Source organism: Meleagris gallopavo, chromosome 3 (assembly GCF_905368555.1).
Source record: "Meleagris gallopavo chromosome 3, MGAL_WU_HG_1.1, whole genome shotgun sequence".
NCBI lineage: Eukaryota > Metazoa > Chordata > Aves > Galliformes > Phasianidae > Meleagris > Meleagris gallopavo.
In genome coordinates, this window is record NC_139406.1 from 29,142,495 (window position 1) to 29,160,613 (window position 18,119).

Consider the following 18,119-nt stretch of genomic DNA (forward strand, 5'->3'; position numbering starts at 1 on the left):
TTGTTTCTAGCTATGTTCTCTGTGGGCCTTTTGAAACAGAGCGATCAGAGTGTAAATAAGGAATGAATACTTGATATATGGCTGGTGATAATGCTACATTCATCCTTTCCCTGCATACTTGTTTTTTGCTTGTAACTGAGTTGGAGTGTACGGCTTTCTGTTTGAGGATTGTTAAGAGGACTTCTGCATTCATTAGGAGCATAACTTTTTTGCTTTCCTAGTCTAGTCCAGACAACTGCTTTAAATCTGAGGATTGAATCTGCTGCTTGGCAGCTAATCAAATGGAAGGAAAAATTGGACAATAAAAAAAACGAAATAGGTGAAGCTCAAGTGCCAAAGAAATTCTGCTCAAGGGTAGAAAATTTGACTTTTGATCCCTTGTGCTTTTATAGATTTGGAAGTAAGAGTTAAGTCTGCGGTGTACATGAATCTTTACCACTTGTGTGCTGTTCTTATATTGAGTTCTATTGTCATTAACTTTGTAATCATTCTCTTTTAATGATTTCTCAGCTTATGTTAGGTTTAAATCACAAAGCTTTTAAGAGACACTCTGAAGTACTGGGAAGAGCTGATGACAGTCATCATTAGCATAATTGTCAATAGACAAAATCTTTCATCGGAACCTCCAGGATTCAGACTGTCTGAAAAATGATTCTGTTGACAAGTGTGTGATGTTCTCTTCAGTTATCCTGCTGTGCTTTATTTTCTTTCCACATATACCTTTGGTATTGATGTGTTTAACACAATGCATTTTGATGTATATTGAGCAGTGGATTTGTGATTAGGGGTTTTTAATTATTATTATTTTTAAAGCTTTTAAATAGCTAACAGAAGCCTCAGAGATCTGATTATAGTGAAAGACAGTTTGCCTCAGAATTCCTGTTTCATTAGTGAATCTGTGAAACTCCAAATCTCTCCTGCTCTGGCCAAAAGTCTGCCGGAACTACTATCAGGTTCTTTCCCTCTTAATCTGTTGTCTTTTTTTTTCCCAACTCCTTGCTCTGACTTTCCATGTGGCCTCACATCTCATCTTTTGTTTCCGTGTTTTCCTTAGTTTTGAGTTTTTTCATATAGAAAAGGATGCTCAAGACCTGGATGCTCAAATACTGTTTTTAAGTACAGCTTAAGATTGACACTCCATCTCCTCTCTTTCTAAAAAGATGCAGGTGTGGGTCATGAGGCTGGAAATACAGCATGCTCAGGAGGTTAGAGATCAGACTCTTTTCACTGTATTCTCTACTAGGTGCTTAACTGCTGCATCAGTGAAAGCACTGCTGCTAAAGATGAATTGCGATTTACTGCTTACTGTGTCCTTGACACACCTCTGTGAACTGGATGGTGGTTTAGCAGTCAAGTATTTTAGTTCTGTGATTAGGATAACGAGCAACATGTAGTGTGCCAAATGCAGTTAAAAGCAGTGGTGGAATTGTTAGACCCAGCCTGTGTTCTCTGAATGGTTGAGTGAATTGAAAGATGCTGGTAGACAGCTTGTTCTTAGGGACACGTGTTAGAATAAAAGGGTTTAAATCATTGATTCGTTCTGTGACATCTCAAATATATATATATTTTTAAATACAAAGCATTTCACAGCTTTCAGTTTAATAAGAACTACAGAAAAAGTTGAATGAAATTTTGTCACAAGTTAAGTGTGATTTTTGCTGTCTTGAACTACTGCTTATCTTTAACGGAATGATTTCTGTGGTTTTAACTCGATATTTTTCCTACACACACAAGTTTGAACAAAAGATTCTTCAGATGATACACTCCACTGAAGCTAATCCTTTTCCCTCCTCCTCTCTCTTTTCTTGACCTATCTCCCTCTTAGAGATTATTTCCATTTCCTTGGATACTTTCACACTAAGTCCAACCAAATGATAATGAGAGCACGTCAGCTGTAGGTAACCCCTGTGTATCAGCCAAAAAGCTGTGTTCTAAAGAAAGCATCCTGTTCTTATGGCTGCTCTCCCTTTTGTTTGGCTAAAGACATACTTAACTATGAAGGCTAGAAGAGCTTGTGCTTTGTATTTGTAGTGAGGAAAAGCTGAGCAAGGATGAGTTTAAGTGTCAAAAAGTTAACAAACAGAGGTTAGGTTATTCTCATTGCGTATTTTCCTTACGTTTACCATGAGAATGCTAGAAAATGTGGTGGTTTTTTAAGTTAGGGAGCTGGAGAGGTTTTTGGTCTGAACAATTTCACTTTGAGCTCTGCTGTTGACTGTTTGGTTTGTGTGTTGTCTCAAATTTAACTGATTTAACTTTAAATGATTGAATTGGACAGGAAGAATGTGTGTTAGTTTCCTCATGGAGTGAAATTTTGTATACTTATGCAGAAATGCAGTTATTCTTAATGGTTTTTTTTTTTTTTAGATTAAATTCTACTTTTCAGTGACCCCCATCTCTAGATGAGTTTGACTTGCTTTCTTGTTCCGCAGTTGTTGACATTTTGAGCACTCACACTTTCGAACAATGCTCATGTGGCTGCTGGTGGAAGCCCTGGTGTCATATTTGGAAACAGATACTCTAGTAAACTCTGAACTGCTCCCTGTGGAGCACTGTGTTAAAGAGAATCACCAAGCACAAGGTCTGGCAAGCCAGGGGCATAATTCATTGCCTAAGAATAGCAACAGGTACATATCTGTGCATTATGCTTTCACTGTGAGATCCCCCAAATTGCATGGTTCCAGAATCTTGAACCTTGAACTTCCTTTTGTTTTTCTTAAGTCGAACCTATAATATTCATGTAACAGCTTTCTGTGTTTGTTTTCAGTTTCTTTGTTATTTCAGCAGAATATTTGTATTGGCAGGGTGTTGTTCCAGTGGCTCTCTAGGATCTTGTGGCATTAATGTTTCGCTTGGTGTGCTGTATTACCTGACCCCAGTAGTACTCTGTGGCGTCAGCTGGGCCTGAGATAAAAGCTGCTGTTTCAGACTAGGGCTGCAGGCTACTTTCAAAACACCAACACTTTCATATGGGAGTAGCAAGTTCCTTTCAAATTGTGCTCTGACTGCCTTATGCCTGGTTGTGCAAACCTGCAGCCTGTATTTTGTGTAGGTACTGTTTATCAATGCAACTGTTCGTACAAGCTCTACAGCATGTGTGGAGTTTGTCAAGTGGTTTGATGATCACTGGGCTGAGAATAAATCGGAAAAGCTTTAGCATTAATAATTATTCCCACAAATCATGCTCCTGAAAATCGGGGGATGATGTTGCACATACTAGATAACTTGTAATAATGTAAAGTCACTGGTCTAGCATGTGGATTTCTTTCTCTATCCTTGTGAGTACTGAGGAGTGATTTTTGCTAAGCTTCAGAAACTGTTGACTTTTGTGAGCAGGCAGGTGGTATGGCTGCCTTTCTCCATCACTGGCTTCTGTACGGAGCCTGCAGCTGACCTTAATTTTAACTGACTTCCTCAAAGCATGGGTGTTACTGTAATTATATTAAAAAAAAATAATAATACTTGGGAAGAAAATGGACTGAAAAAAATTACAGGAGAGAAGAAATTTTGTCAGGTGCTGCTGGGAGCATAAGGACTTCTAGATCAATGTGCAGTGGTTGCATGCCATGTTGAGTGATGGTTAAACTGGAAGATAAGAGCAGTTTTTAGCATATTCTTTAAATTTTGCTTTCTAACATCTGGCATACAGATTACTTGCTTACATTTAATCTTGTTGGTGTCAGGCTTTCTACCTGTGGTGGGACATGCAGCACCGCTCCTGGCTGGGTGCTTCAATATCATTTATGCTGTATTACCTTAACTGGTTGTGACTGGAACATTCATGTCCATGGTGTGGTCTGGTTGGCTCTACTCACACAGGAAGGAGAGAATTAGGTCCTTGGCGAGAGGGCAGTTGGTAGTAACTCTGAAAAATGTAAGTGTTATGGGAAGGTTGGCTGTGGGATGCATATTAAAGAGGGGGATAGTCCAATGCTCTATAAGAACTAACAGAGTTGGTGATCCTGTTATATTTTAACGTGATATTCTGATACACAGAAAATGTATGTTTGGTGATCTGTAATAAAATTTCAAAAACAATAAAATGTGATGCTCTTTGAGGATACTGAAGTGATTCTCTGTTTAAAGCTCAGCGGTGGATGAAAGAATGTTAAATATTGGTTTACACCATTTTGATTTGTGCAGTTTTCTTAGAAATATGCAGTACATTTAGTAAGCAGGCAAAGCTTTTTTTTTTTTTCCACCTTTTCTCCCCTATGGAGGAAAAGGGGGGGAAAAAAAAGTTGTTGGGAAGGTGTAGTAAGGAGATGGCAAAGCAGAGGAAAAGCTGGCATTTGTGGGCCTTAGTAATAGCATTACAATTCCACTAGATACAGCTGAACCAGGAGGGAGCACATTTAGCTGGTGTGGGGGATATGTCAGGCATACAATCTGTAAAGTAAAACAAGGTTTTTGATTGAAAAAGGAAAGATTTAATGTAAAGGGACTTTGTGGGTTTTTTTAATTTTAAATCAATAATTCTTCCTACTTTGCAAAGCATCCTGTAGGTAAGTAAGGAGTATTCCAACACTAATAAGAACAATTACCACCAAATGATGTTTAAATGAAAGATGAGCTAAGACACTTGTGTAAGATAAGGATTTTTTGAGTCCATGCCAGAAGAGCAGTTGAAGAGGGATTTTGTTTCTGCGGCTTGATGCTGGATTACTTCAACTTATTTTTATGTATTTCCTTTCCATGTAATTCTGGAGACAGCAAAATGAGCAAAGTAATCTGTCCAGTAGCTCCAGCTAAAATTGCTAGAAATTTGATCGGTCTGTGCTTCTGACAGCAGTGTTGATCTGTTGTGGTAGCTTGTGCTAACACTGATAAACAAATTCATCCTATTAAGATAAAATCACAAAGGTGTTTGGCTTAGTTTTTGTCCCTGCTGGCTGTTGACTCTTCGACACATTCTTAGAGTTCAAGAGGATGAGGAAAGAGCAGTTCTCCATGAGTTTTTTTTATTTTTAATAAAAAATAAAAAATTGCATTTGTGGTCTTGAGATAAACACCTAAGACATTTTTCTAATGGTTTGTGGTTCTGCTGTTACGCTTTCTGAACAGTAGGGAGGGTGAATCTGGCATTTCCACCTCTCTTAACCTTTGCCATCCTACTGTTGCCTTTGGACAGTGGGGTTAAAACAAGCCAAAGGGAAGTTTGCTTGGCATGTGCGTGCGCTAACTCACTGCAGCGTCTTATGAAGGAAAGCAGACTTCCAGAAGTTTCAGTTGGCATGGTACACTGTGTGTTGACTTTGTGTTGGATTACTTACCCACAGTGCTTCATGAGCAAGATGACCAGTGCATGCGTGCAGGAGCAGACCACAGTGCACAGCCTGGGGCACGTGTATGCCTTGCTGTATATGTCTGTGCTTTGCTATTCTGATCTCTACCCTGCTACCTCATATGCCTCGTTTGGATGTTGCTCTTGGATTGCAAGGAACTAAGAACACTAGATGAAAACAATAACTGAACTCTGCTTTTTTATTTAATATAGCCTCTGTTGTAGTTTCTGAAGGCAGCAGTGGTAACTTAAGTGGCATCAGACAACTGTCTGAGAGTTGTCTTTCCTTGTTGCTGTTGTCCTGCAGTTTCTTGTTCTTTAAGCTATGAAATTTGGAGAATTGTAGAACTATATGGAATAGTTTGGGACCTTTGGTCACAAATAATAGTGCTTATTAGCACACATCCTATGCTAATAAGGAATTTCAATGAGAGTTATCACCAATGGTAAGAGTGTGTCACAAAACCATCCAGTTCTGACCTTGTGCCATGGGCAGAGATGTCTTTCCACTAGACCAGGTTGCTCAGAGTTCCATCCAGCCTGGCCTTCAACTACCTACAGGGATCCGTGGGGACATCCACAGCTTCTCTGAGCAACCTGTTCTAGTGCTTCATCACCCTCATAGTAAGGAATTTCTTTCTAACATCTGCTCCAAATATACAAAATGGTGAACTTTCTCATTGCGCAGTAGCAAGGGCTTCTTTGTGGCTGTCTTCTCAATGAAGAGAAGTGGATGTTATCTCTTCCTATGGGTCAGTGTTTAAAACAAGATGAGAAGTCATTCCCTGTGTAATACTATTGAACTGTTTCATCCTCTGGAGCTCAGTTGCCTTGTGATACAAGTTATTTTGGCTCCACAGATTGACTAGACACACTGACTGAATTTGGTTACCTGTGGAATGTGATGTTGAACTGAGCATCTGTCCAGTATTCCTCATTCCCTGGAACCCATAAGGAGCAATGCAAGTGATGTGTTTTCCCATGACAATCAGGAAATGTTGCTCCCAGGGCTACCTAAGGTTTGAGGTGCTGGTAAAGTGAGGGTGACTCAAAGGGATGGCAGAGCTGGAGTTTGACAAGTCTGACCTTGTTCTGCCTGTTCCTGCTGAGGATCAGAGGCAGGACACCCCTTTTTTCTTGTCTGGTAGGGATTTGTGCTGACATGTTGAAAGGATGGGAGTGTAGTAAACTCTGGTTTAAGGTGTTCTAATATTTTAAATATTTATTCAGCTTGTTTGCTTTTTTTTATAGCTGAGTTCAGTATAGAATTGCAGCATTATGACTAGTGCTCGTAATCTTATGGTCCTACTGTGTGCTTCCTGTTTCTTTCTCTTACATTTCCCTAATATAATTATCCGTGGGAAAACTCTATTTTGGGATTATTTAAAGAATTTCTAATTGTGGAGACAACTCACTAGGACATCAATACATTTTCTTCTGTTGAAGCTGTCTTTCAGTTTTTAAAGAGCTTTTGAGTACTTTTGTGGAAACGATTAGAAGACAGCAAAAGTTTATGATGCACAAAAGATCATACTGTAAATGTAATTTTTATTTTCTTTTTTGTAATGAAATACATTTCTTGGCTCTTTTGCACCGTGCAGGACGATGTGAATGTAAGTAATGATTTGAAGGGACTGTCAAGAGAAATTTTAGAAAAATGTTTATGGGGGAAAAAAAAAAAACAACACCATACCTTGTGGTGATAGAATTAATGAGCTAGGCAGGTTAACAGCAACAAAATGTTGGTCTCAATTTTGGGACAAGTAGGAAATACCAGAGTTAAAGAGTTGTAAAGAAGTAAATAGGAATAATTTCTAAAGTGCTGAACGGCTGTCACAGTCATGGAAAACTGCTCAATTAAATGGTTTATTTTTTGAAAGACTTTTCTTATAAATTTTGCCCTTTGATTGTCCTAGGAGAATGTGTGTGCTAGTAAGGGCTAATAGGGAATTTTAATGTGAGTTATGATCAATGGGAAGAGCATGTCCCAAATGAGCTAGCTAGAGGCTGTCTCCAGAGACAGGGAGAAGTGATGCGTAGCAGATAAACATGAGATTAACACTGAACAGAGGAGAGAGACTTGACATCATGAATTGCTACTAATAAGCACTAATGAGTGAACATCAGTCATTCTTTGTGCTGAAGAAGTCAGACAATTTACTAATTAAAAAAATAATCTTAAGATGTATTTTGTTTTTCTATTCTGCCTATAAAATGAGAGTGCAAGCGTGGAGGTGAAGATGCACAGGTAGCATGATGACCGTATAAAGGGATCATTCAAGAATATATTCCCATAATATTTACTCAGCTTCTGAAAGTGTTGTTTTGCTGCCTTCTGAGTGTGTGCATACAAGTGAGAAAGTCTTTTTGGCAAGATCCCTAAGTAAGGGAAACAAAAGATTCTACTTCGTCCATTACCATAACTCCTATTAATGGATACAGTGCGTGATGCTTTAAAGCCTAAATGAATATTATGCTCAGCTGAAACTATGGAGATGAGATGAAGATACATAGAATGCACTATTTTCCTTTATCTTGTACATGAAATACTTCCTGTTCTCATCATGCTTTTTATACACTAAAGTCATAGTACATTAGTAAAGCACTGTTCCTTTTTCCTAATTATGCAGTATAATTGGAAATTGTGGGCAAATCTCCTAATCTCCATAGTGACAGCAGAACATTTATCTAATTAGTAGTTTGCCTTTTGGCATTACTTTGAATAAATTAGCATTTCATTTTATATCCTGGGCTGCTGGGAGAAAGTTTCCCAGAGCAGTATTTAGTCTTTCTTCTCTAAAGACTGTATTTTAAATTAGCATAGGTTAATAATATCCTTTGTACCCAGAAAGATACAGAATAGTAATACTGTTGTTATTCTTAATGTCTGGGAGCTGGGCTTGGAGATTCTTTTCTTTCTTTAATCCCCAGGAGTTAAAGCGAAAACTCATGTTCGCATTATTTGAGGTGCTTACTCTTTCACCAGGGGGCTAAAAAAAAAAAAAAAAGGGGGAAAAAGTGGAACAGGTTTAAATACAACTTCAGTTCCTCCCTCTACTCTTTCCGTTTCTACAGAAGATGAACTTTTATTTCAAGATGTAATGTAAGCAGTGCAAAGCACAGTGGTGTGAGCTAACTCAGAAGTTGTGTTCTGTCAGTTATATATTGAAAAATAGCCCTTCTGTGATATTTCCAAGGCAGCTAACTTAGAATAGCCCTTGGAAGATTAACAGTATTCTTTTCTTGCATATATAAATCAGTGATAATAAATTGGATAATTAATTTATCTGAAGTCAATACAGAAAAGTGTGACTTCCTGGGAATTACTGGAAGCCTAAAATTTTGATGGGAAGTTAATACAGATGGTTCATCATAGATGGATTCTCCCTAATTTACTTTTCTAGTACCAAAAGGGCAACAGCAAGAACAACTACAAAAAAACCATGAATGTGATAAAGGATTATTATTACCTTTCCTTGAGTCGTTGAACTTCTTTGGACCCTTGATATTGTTGTGATCAAGCATGATCTAGTGAATGTGGACTTGGGATTGTATAAATTATCTAACACCACCCATTTTCTACTCCCTGTATGTGTTTGTTTTAAGGAGATCTTGTCTGTGGAGATTTAAAAAAAAAAAAAAAAAAAAAAAAAGGGGGGGGCGGCGTTACCTAAAGTAGAGGTGAATTAAAAAAACAAACAAACAAACACAAAACTAATGCTAAAATCTGATCTGAAATTTGTTTTACAGCTTGATGACTGCACTCTGCAATTGTCTCACAATGGTACCTATCTGGACTTAGAATCCACTCTTGCAGAACAAAGAGATGAATTGGAGGGCTTCCAGGAAGATGCTGGGTAAGTAAATGTTTACTGAATTTAGATAAATAAGCATGCTTTTCAGAAGCATTAATATTTCAGGAGTTTTTGTGGTTAACTTTGTGCATTTAGGTCAATGCAGAATTTTCTTTTCTGTTCCTTTCCTGGAACATGAACATGTATGCCCTCCTCTTTCTGTGGTTAAGAATTTTATCCCCATCTACATTCACTTGTATGCCATCTTCCTTTTTAGAGAAGTTGTATGAAGAAGAAATGTCAGGGTGACTGCCTTGACAAGTCTAATAAATTAATTGTGCTTTGAAACTTGGTGAATGTATTCTGTTATAATTCTGATCTTACCGATTTCATGATGACCGATGTTGAAGATTCTGTCAGTGGTGTTCTTGAAGTTATAAACTCAATTTATTTTTGCCTTGCAATTTGAATACTTGCATGCTCTCGAAGAAGAAACTTGTACTGACTTTCTTGAATTATTGCTTGCATGCACCTGTTGCTATTGCATGGCTTTCCAAAATCTGTGCTGAGAATCAAAAATGAAGAAAGGATTAGCATCTTTTTGTGTCTGTGTTATGTGTACATATGCATGTGTAAAACTTGCAATTTAGAAATATCTTTTCTAGGCCTTTTAGGTGATTGTCTTGTTAAGGATGTATAATCAACAGGTGATCTAAAGCTATTTTTGCTTTGTTTGTTGCTATATTGGACTACCTAGTTGTTAATTGCATGGTTGCCTTTTGCATAGACTTCATGTATGTTAGTAATCTAGCTGTGCCAGAAGAAATTAACTGCTTTCTTAGTTGATCAGGGCTTGTTAGCTTTAAGAGATGTCATCCTTTTGCTTTTATAGGTTTATCTACTTTCTGTGACAGCTATCACATCTCTGATGATTACTTCTTTAAAAATTTAAACTGAAAAATTGAGCTAGCCAGTGATCAGTTGGTGCTTTTCTTGCTGGACTTCTCACTCAAAATTGCATGCAACTTACCTTCCACCCTCAGTTTTAATTTGTTTCCTTTGGGCATTTTAAGTCCATGATATAAATTGTTAGTGAAACAGAACTCTAATTCTCTCTGTAGTCGCAGTCCTAGGGGCAGAATAGAGAAGGATGTGAAAAAAACAAACCAACCCCCAAACCAAACATGTAAAGCTGCGTTTCTTGGAGTTGTGTTTATTGTGTTGATCTGAGCTGAAAAAAAAGAGATTATATTGTGTATTTTACAAGTGTGTGCAGGCTTCCTCCTAATTGTCTAACTAGTTGTCAGTCAAGCAACTGAGTATCCCCTTGACTTCCAATTTGAAGTCTGCTGGGAGTTCCTTCATTCCTCTGCCAAGATGAATAGAGAGATAGGAGACAGCATATTATGGTACATCATAAAAGCTTGAGATACAAATTCCTATTGCATGAGTTACGTGAAATGGAGAGAACAGTCTGTATCTGTTGTCCCATAGCCCTCATTTTTTGCCTGTTCTCTAAAGTTATCTGTCTAGCAAATGTGGGTAGATGGGAAGTACTGTGTTCTCCTGCCTCAGCTGCACAGCTTCATGCCTTTAGTGCAACATCAGAACAGAGTGCTAGATGCAGCTTTTACTATTGTGACCCCTCTGATCCTGAGGTCTGTTCTACAGTCCTCTATCAGACCTGCTTTCCTTGTCTTTAAGGTAAATAGCGTGGGTGCTGGTAGTTGGGAAAGGTTGTAGTGGTAAGAATGGAGAGAAGGTGCATTGAGGTGTGTGGTCTGTGGAGTAAAGCAGCAGAAAACAGCAAATGAACAGAAAGACGCATGTCTTGTTGTAGAAAGAAAGGAGTGAATGCATGAGGGGGTGCTCCCATCAGTTCTTCTGAGGTGACTGTAGATAGATGCAAGCCTTGTATAATCCTAGCGTGTGCTTAACCTGCTGAATGATGTGGGGGTTGAGTTTCCATTTAATTGTTGTGAGGCTGAGGGTGTTCTGGTTCCATCTCCCTCCACCCTGCATAGAGCTACCCCATAACTTTCAGGCTGGAGCTCCAGGAACTTATCGTTTTGGTTGGATGCAGCACAGTAAAGTACAAAACCTTGTATTTAGGGACAATTGGCCAAAAAGGCAAGCAGGTCAGGCAGACAACAAAGTAAAAGGGGTATTTGACTTGTCAGTAGCATTGCAGGAAAAGAGCTGATGTTTTAGGGAACTGGAAGCAGTGATGATGGTGCTGTGAAAAAGATAAGGAGAGCCCTAAGGTAAGACAGGAATTCAGCCCGTCTTACCTGAAATTGCCTGAAATGCAATGCGTTTGCTATCTTTAGTACTAGTTAGGCTTCAGCTGGATTTCTGCATCCTGCTTTAGTCCATGTTTACAGAGGGAGTAGGAGGAAGATGAGCAAGATCAACAACCAGGATTTTAGAAGTCTGTGAGGTAGCTTCCTTGTAGGACTGGGTAACTTGGTTATTTTTGGAGTAAATGTGACCCTTGTAATATTATCCTGAAAAAAGGAAATATTCTAGGTATGAAGTAGAAAACGTAATCAGGAATGTCTCCCTCTGTACTAAGTTTCTGGCAAGCTGAAGTCTGTTCTAGGGACTTGCGGCTCTGATCTTTTGCTCCTGCAGAGACCAAGGCACTGAGCTGGAATGCTGAGCTGCAGTCGGCTGAGGGCATTTGGGGCTTAGCGGCCTGCTTTCAGTGAGAGACTGGCTGCAGAAACCACTTAGTCTCTTTCTTTCTCTCTGGGTCATTTCAAGGTCCTGCTCTTAATCTTCAAAGCTTTTAATTTTCTGAGATTAGGCCACCTCAGGATCTACACCTTTACCATTGCAGAGCTGTTGTGCTCATAAGGGTCACTGAAGCTTGCTGAACTCTGGATGAAGGATTTAGTGGCTGGATGTTCATGGTTTTTTTCACTGTTGTTGTGGTTTTTTTTTTTTTTTTTTTTTTTTGCTATTAGATCCTAAACTCCTATTAAAAATAACCAGAATATTCTGTTATTAGTTTTCAGCAACTTATCCCAAAGTATTAAAAAAAAAAAAATACTGCTGAAAGGAGTCTTACGCTGAATGCTTCATTAACTTTAAAGCACTGACTTTTTTTTATGGGAAGAGTTATCTGTTTTCTCTTAGAAAAGTTGGATCAAGATATTGAAAAACTGGAATTATTTTTCTTCAGGATGAAAGAAAAGGATGGTGGCAGTTAAACAGTTTTATTATGTGTAGCTGTAAGTAACAGGAATAAGAATATCAAGCATCCATACACAAGTTAAAGGAAGATGTTTTACTTACTTAATAAAGAGGCAGATAAAGACTGGCACAAGCTGCCTAGAGAAGCTAGGAGAAAGCCCCATTCCCTGGAAGTGTTTAAGGCCAGCTTGGATGGGGCTCTGGGCAGCCTAATCTGGTGGAAGTGGCAAGCCTGCCCAGGCAGGGCATTGAAACTGGGTGCTCTTTAAGGTCACTTTCAACTCAAGCCATTCTGTGCATGTAATAAAAAATATTCTTTTGGGTAGTTCCTCTTCACTCTAGGAGAATCAAAACTTGTATATAGGGAAGAAGAAAACCCGACTCAATAGCGAGCTACTTTTAGTCTGTAGGACTAACTTGGAGAAAAATGCAGGCTGGAACAGGACTCTTTAGTTAAGCTCACAACTTTAGATACTTAGCTATGGGACTATATAAAACCATTTCTATACAACTTTTGCTTGGGATGATGAGGATGACCACACAGCAGTGTGGCCAAGCTGGGAGACAAAGTCAATCAGAGGAACTGGTAACCTCCTTGCTTTTCAAGTCTTGCTTTTGACATGTATTTGTATTTTTTTTTTTTTTTTTTTATTCCTAACACAAGTTATTTTGTGGCTCCCTAGTTGTGTAAGAAGGTAATGTGGAGGTAGGCAGAATCAGCTCTGTTTCTTTAAGGTGCCTGAAATAGATAATGATTTTTTACTCAGCTTACTTATGTTCTTTTAGAATGAGCAAGTACTCCCAAGAAGTGTATGTATTTAAATTAATGTATAGTTGTCCAAATTTTTATGGGCATGTCTTAACAGACTCTAATGGTAGCACACAAAGTAACACAGTCCTAAATCACAGAATACAAATGCTCTTTCAGATAGCATGTGCAAGCAATAGGGTTTTCCTCAGGGAAGATGTTTTTAAGAGCTCTATTTAGCAGGAAGATTGTTTTGAAGTACTTCTGGCAAATGATTTTACTGTTGTGTTTTTTATTTTTTATTTTTATATCTCTTTTAGACTCCTTGGCTCAAACTGATTCGACTAGTTGAACCTCAATGTAATGTATTTTCTTACCTGCTTAGACTTTGCAGTTAACATAGCTGTGAAAATGAAATCTTCTGTCACTTTTTAACAGGAAGAAATTGGGGATGCACTTGAAGATTGACATAACTTTTGTCTAACAAAAATGATGTGACTTGTTTCTTGAAGCCGCAGAGCAAACTAGCAGACTGTCTACTCACTTTGTATTATTTTGGACAGTGTATTTTTACTAGCGTACTGATGGAGGACTCCTGTTTTGTTGTCTTCTGTGGAGTTTCTCAGTTCAAGTAAGAAAAATAAGGGAGGTGCCTGTGGAAGTCTGTCATGGTGTTGTTGCAAACTGCAGGGAATGAAATAGCTCATTGTAATGGTTTATTTACGTTTAGAAAAATGCATTTGATCATCTGAGTTTTGATACATTTTTTGATGCTTAGACTTTCCTCTGACAAAATGCGGAAGCTGAAAACACTAATGGATGATTGTAATAAATGCTTGCATAAAAGAAATATTTTCAGTTTAAAATACTATCAAGAAAATCTGCTCTTTACTGAGAGGGCTAAAAGTTTAATTAAGCTGATGAGTATCTAGAGCAGGTGGAGTGTGCAAGTATTTTGCTTAAGGTGTTCTTCGTATATCATGTAACATGCAGCTGCAAGGAATGCAGAGTTTCAGAAATCTGTAGGGACTCAGTACTGCATGGTGCTGACCAACAAAGTGACTCAAATGACAGTCTTTGATCCCAGCTCTCATAGACTTTGAATAGCCTGGTGTGCTCAAGGAATTTCCCCAAGAGTGACCCCTCTGCTGTTCATTATGCTCCTTGATTAGAGACCAGATCTATTCAGCTGAGAGGTTACAGTAAGCTATGGAAAATATAGGACTTACTATAGGGCAACAGGATTCCAGTCTGTAATGTGTGAGCTAAAAACTGACTGTTCACTCAGTCAGTAAAGCTGAAACTTCACTGTTGCATAAGAAATTGCCATAAAGTTTTCAGGTTTCTAATTAAACTGTTTTTCTGGATGTATAAGTTAGGGCTTTTTTGCTCTTCTCCTTGCTAAAGTTACAGAGCAATAGCTGTTCCTACAGATGTTTTCAAAACTTTGAGTAACTTTTTAAAGTCTTACTGTAGTCCTAAGATTGCTTGTTTATCAATTTAAATAAATGAGATGGAATGTTGAAATTAATATGCAGATGAAACTGTAGGTGTTTCTTAATTTTTTTTCATAACAGGCAATCACTGCAAGCAATAAAAGTGCTCTGCAGTCTGGTTTTGTCTGATAGGTTGGGTTTTTTGTTTGTCTTGAGAGAGCTTGACTCATGAGTTTAGAACTTGTGATTGTCAGTATTGAATCAGCTATGTCTCCTGCTTTACCCCAAAGTTTACTCGCTGCTGTTCTGTAGAGGGAATTAATCTGTATTGCAGTGCTTTTTGGAGACAGTTAAAGATCTGCTCTTTTTCTGTTATCACCACTGGTAAATATGTGACTTTGTAGTACTTCAGTACACAAAATACACAAACGTGTTTTTTCATAGCACTTTTGTTCAAAAATTGTTCACACTGTGAAAGTATTGCTAAAATACTATTGTGCTTAGCTCTCTCCCAGACTGTTGTATACTGTATGGCAAGAAATGTGTGTTTCTTACAACTGTTCCTAGGTCAACGCTTTCTAAAAGTTTAATTTGGTATTTAGATTTACATACGCACGTAGCTGAAGAGCCCAATATTTTAATGTGGAAACTTAAATAAAAGCAGCTTGTGAAAACAACTGGTGCCAGCTGTTCTGTTTGAAAACAGTTTGCTTTACTGTCAAAGTCCTCTAATAGCTGCATTTGCGTTCTGCCATCCTCACTCATGAGGAAGTTATGAAGTGAGCAGCTCTGGAGGCTTGGAAATGTTTCTCTTAACTGCATGTGGAGGGAATCCTTTCCTTTCTCAGTAAACAGATCACCTGCTAGTAGGGCTGCCAGGAAGGGCTGTAGAGCAACTCAGAGGTTGATGCCTGCTGTGATAACAAGGATAAATCTGAGGATTCTGAGGATCCCAACTTGGAACAACAGCCTTCAGGAAAATCTTGTGCACCCACTTTCTGCTGCTGCAACTGACTGGCATCTTTGCTCAGAATGTACTGACAGCCAAACAAGCTTGTGCTGACTAATTAGTAAAAGCTGTGAACTTGCTATGTCTCCTATTCTATGCAACCGTTCATGTCCTTGCTCTTACAATATGGTAAATAAAAAGTAGGTTTGTGTAAGCAAGTTCATGCTCTCATTTATACCATGAGAGTTCATCTGACTGTGCAATTGGTGTGTGGTTTTTATTTTCTTATTTCTTTTACTACTGATTAAACTAAGGAAATAATCTATTTCTGATTAAAAAAAAAAAAATACTGATAGTCTTGAATTTTTTTGCAGTGGTGAGCTAACAGCTTAAACCACTACAAGTGTGGGACTAGCCCAGTCTCCTGTAATGAGGTTGTGCAAGTAACGACTTATTCCAGGATTAAGACCATAACAGCACACAAAATATTAATTTGCTTTTTCATGTTTACTGCTCAGTAATTGTTCCTGCTAATGAAACCATTAGTGGCCCAGCAATAAATACAGCCTATTTTCTAAATTAGATTAATATGGAGAAATAAGATTTGGCCTGAGGGCAAAATGCTGTTTAAGATCCTGTGTGTTATATTATGAAGTAACTCTTGCCAAGTATGAGAGTAGAAAACTTCTAAAAAGCAGACAGTAAAGCAAAAGAAGTGAATCTATCATTCCAGGTAGACTTTACAAGTACGTGCGCTTATAACATGTATTCATATCCTTCTGCAAAGTAGGGCAGTTCTAAAATGGTTATAACTGATTCTGATTAAACTGAGTGCATTCTGAGGACAAAATGTAACTGTCTGGTTAAGCTAGACCCTATTGTTGTCGGGAGCACCAGAGGAGCTCTTTGCCTGAAGTGCCGCTGATCCAACTGCAGGAGATTTTCGTTTTACTTTGCTCCTTGCTACTTTGTCCCAACATTCATGGCTGGTTTTTCTGATTTCTCATCAATCAGAAATCCTGATTGTTTCAAGACATGTGTTGCTCTGAGAAAAGGATTTAAATCAAAATCCAAATGTAACATCAGCATTACAGTGCAGGTTATATCAAAGCCAATGACCAGATGTTACTTAGTCTAAAGATGCTTGGGAAAGATGCATAGCCAACAAGGGCTACTAGCAACAATAGGAAGTTCATAACTGAAGGCTTGAACAGTGTTGGTCAAGTTGTGTTATTTTTGTTGAAGAACGTGATACGAAGTTGACAAGAAGTCAGGAAATAAGCCTTTTTTTATTTTTTATCCACAAACAGTATTATCACTACAGTAGTGGTTCTAATGCAAATTTCTTTACTGTTAACTTATTCAAAATTGTTTTTCTTCTTGCAAAAATAAAGATTTTAACTTGTAAATGCTATCGCTGTTTCACAGTGTGACTAGGTAAACTTGCTGCTGAAACAAGTGTATGAGGGTCAAAGTTTTGATTAGCTTTTGGGAATGGAAGGGACACGCACAGCTTTGTGCATGGATAAGGACAGCTCTTGAAAAATGATCATTTAAACTGTGAAGGCAATAGGCAGTCCTTAACCTCCAAAGGCCCTTAAAATGTCTGTTTTGATGCATGGAAAATAAGCCATTTAAAACAGAAATAACCATCTTGATGATTCAGAAAGGAGTAGAAGGAGTAAGGATTTCCAGTTTCTGAAATGTCTGCACAGAAATTTCTAAAAAGAAAAAAATGCAACAGATTTTCCACCATTTAAGTTTCCTGCATTTTTGTACTATATGAAGGTGATTCATTTTTTGTAGGAAAAAGATCATTGCTTTCTGGTGAGGTAAGCAGAAAACTCCACCCAGAACTTCATTAATATTTGCTCAGAATATATTAGTAAGCATTAACATGCATTATTACAGTAGATCATGAAATGTACTTGTTGAATCTCTTTAAGGTTTTACTTGACTCTTTTGAGTTTCTAGTTTTCTTTCACCTTCCCCTTCCATCCTGATTCATTTCCATTTTAAAAGGGAAGGGAGGGGAGAGGGGGAGAAGATCTATCTGCGTTGTGACTATTGTGTATTGAGCTTGTGAAGAGCAGGTGGGTGTAAAACATGATACCTTGTATTGGCGGTCAGTGTGTAGTCCTTACTGGTACAGTTATGCAGTAGGTGAGCTTGTGTAAGACTGGGTGATTTTCTTTTTGCTGGCATTACAAGATCTTTCTTGATTGGTGTATAGGTTTTTAATAGGTAATGAAGCAGTTCACTGTTAAATTATGTTGGAAAATACAGAACAATACAGAACAATATTGCAGCAATTTGTGGGGGAAAGGAAAAAGTGAGCACAAGCATCGACATACTTTGTTCCATTGCATACTGTTGCGTACACTATTATCTGCAACATTTTGCCTGCCAAATTTTTTTGAGTATATGCCGTGTGATTGAGATGATTTATACCTGAATTAGTCAAATTAGATTTTTTTTAAGCAAAATATGAACATGCATTATCTTTCTACTTATTTTTTGTCTGCTCTTGTCTAATGATTGTTGCTTTAGTCAATGTGTTATTGTTTAGAAATGCTCTAAGTAAAAACTGTGTGAAATGACTAGATGACTTGCAATAACAGCCTGCAGATGCATTATGACTTCACTCAAGATTGTGAGGTGGAAAAAGTGAGATAGGGACAGAAAATCCTTTGAAGTCATTTGAAGATGA

General features: G+C 38.0%; 1 protein-coding gene across 13 annotated transcripts in view; it reads left to right on the plus strand.

The window, feature by feature from the left end:
* The window catches only part of FHOD3 (formin homology 2 domain containing 3), a 369,110-nt gene that overhangs the window by 20,701 nt on the left and 330,290 nt on the right, over window positions 1-18,119 (plus strand). For all 13 annotated transcript variants that reach the window (XM_085220515.1, XM_085220513.1, XM_010708572.3 and 10 more), the window contains exon 2: window positions 9,035-9,141. In XM_085220515.1, coding sequence (XP_085076641.1) covers window positions 9,035-9,141 — 107 coding nt within the window. The remainder of the gene's footprint in view (window positions 1-9,034; window positions 9,142-18,119) is intronic.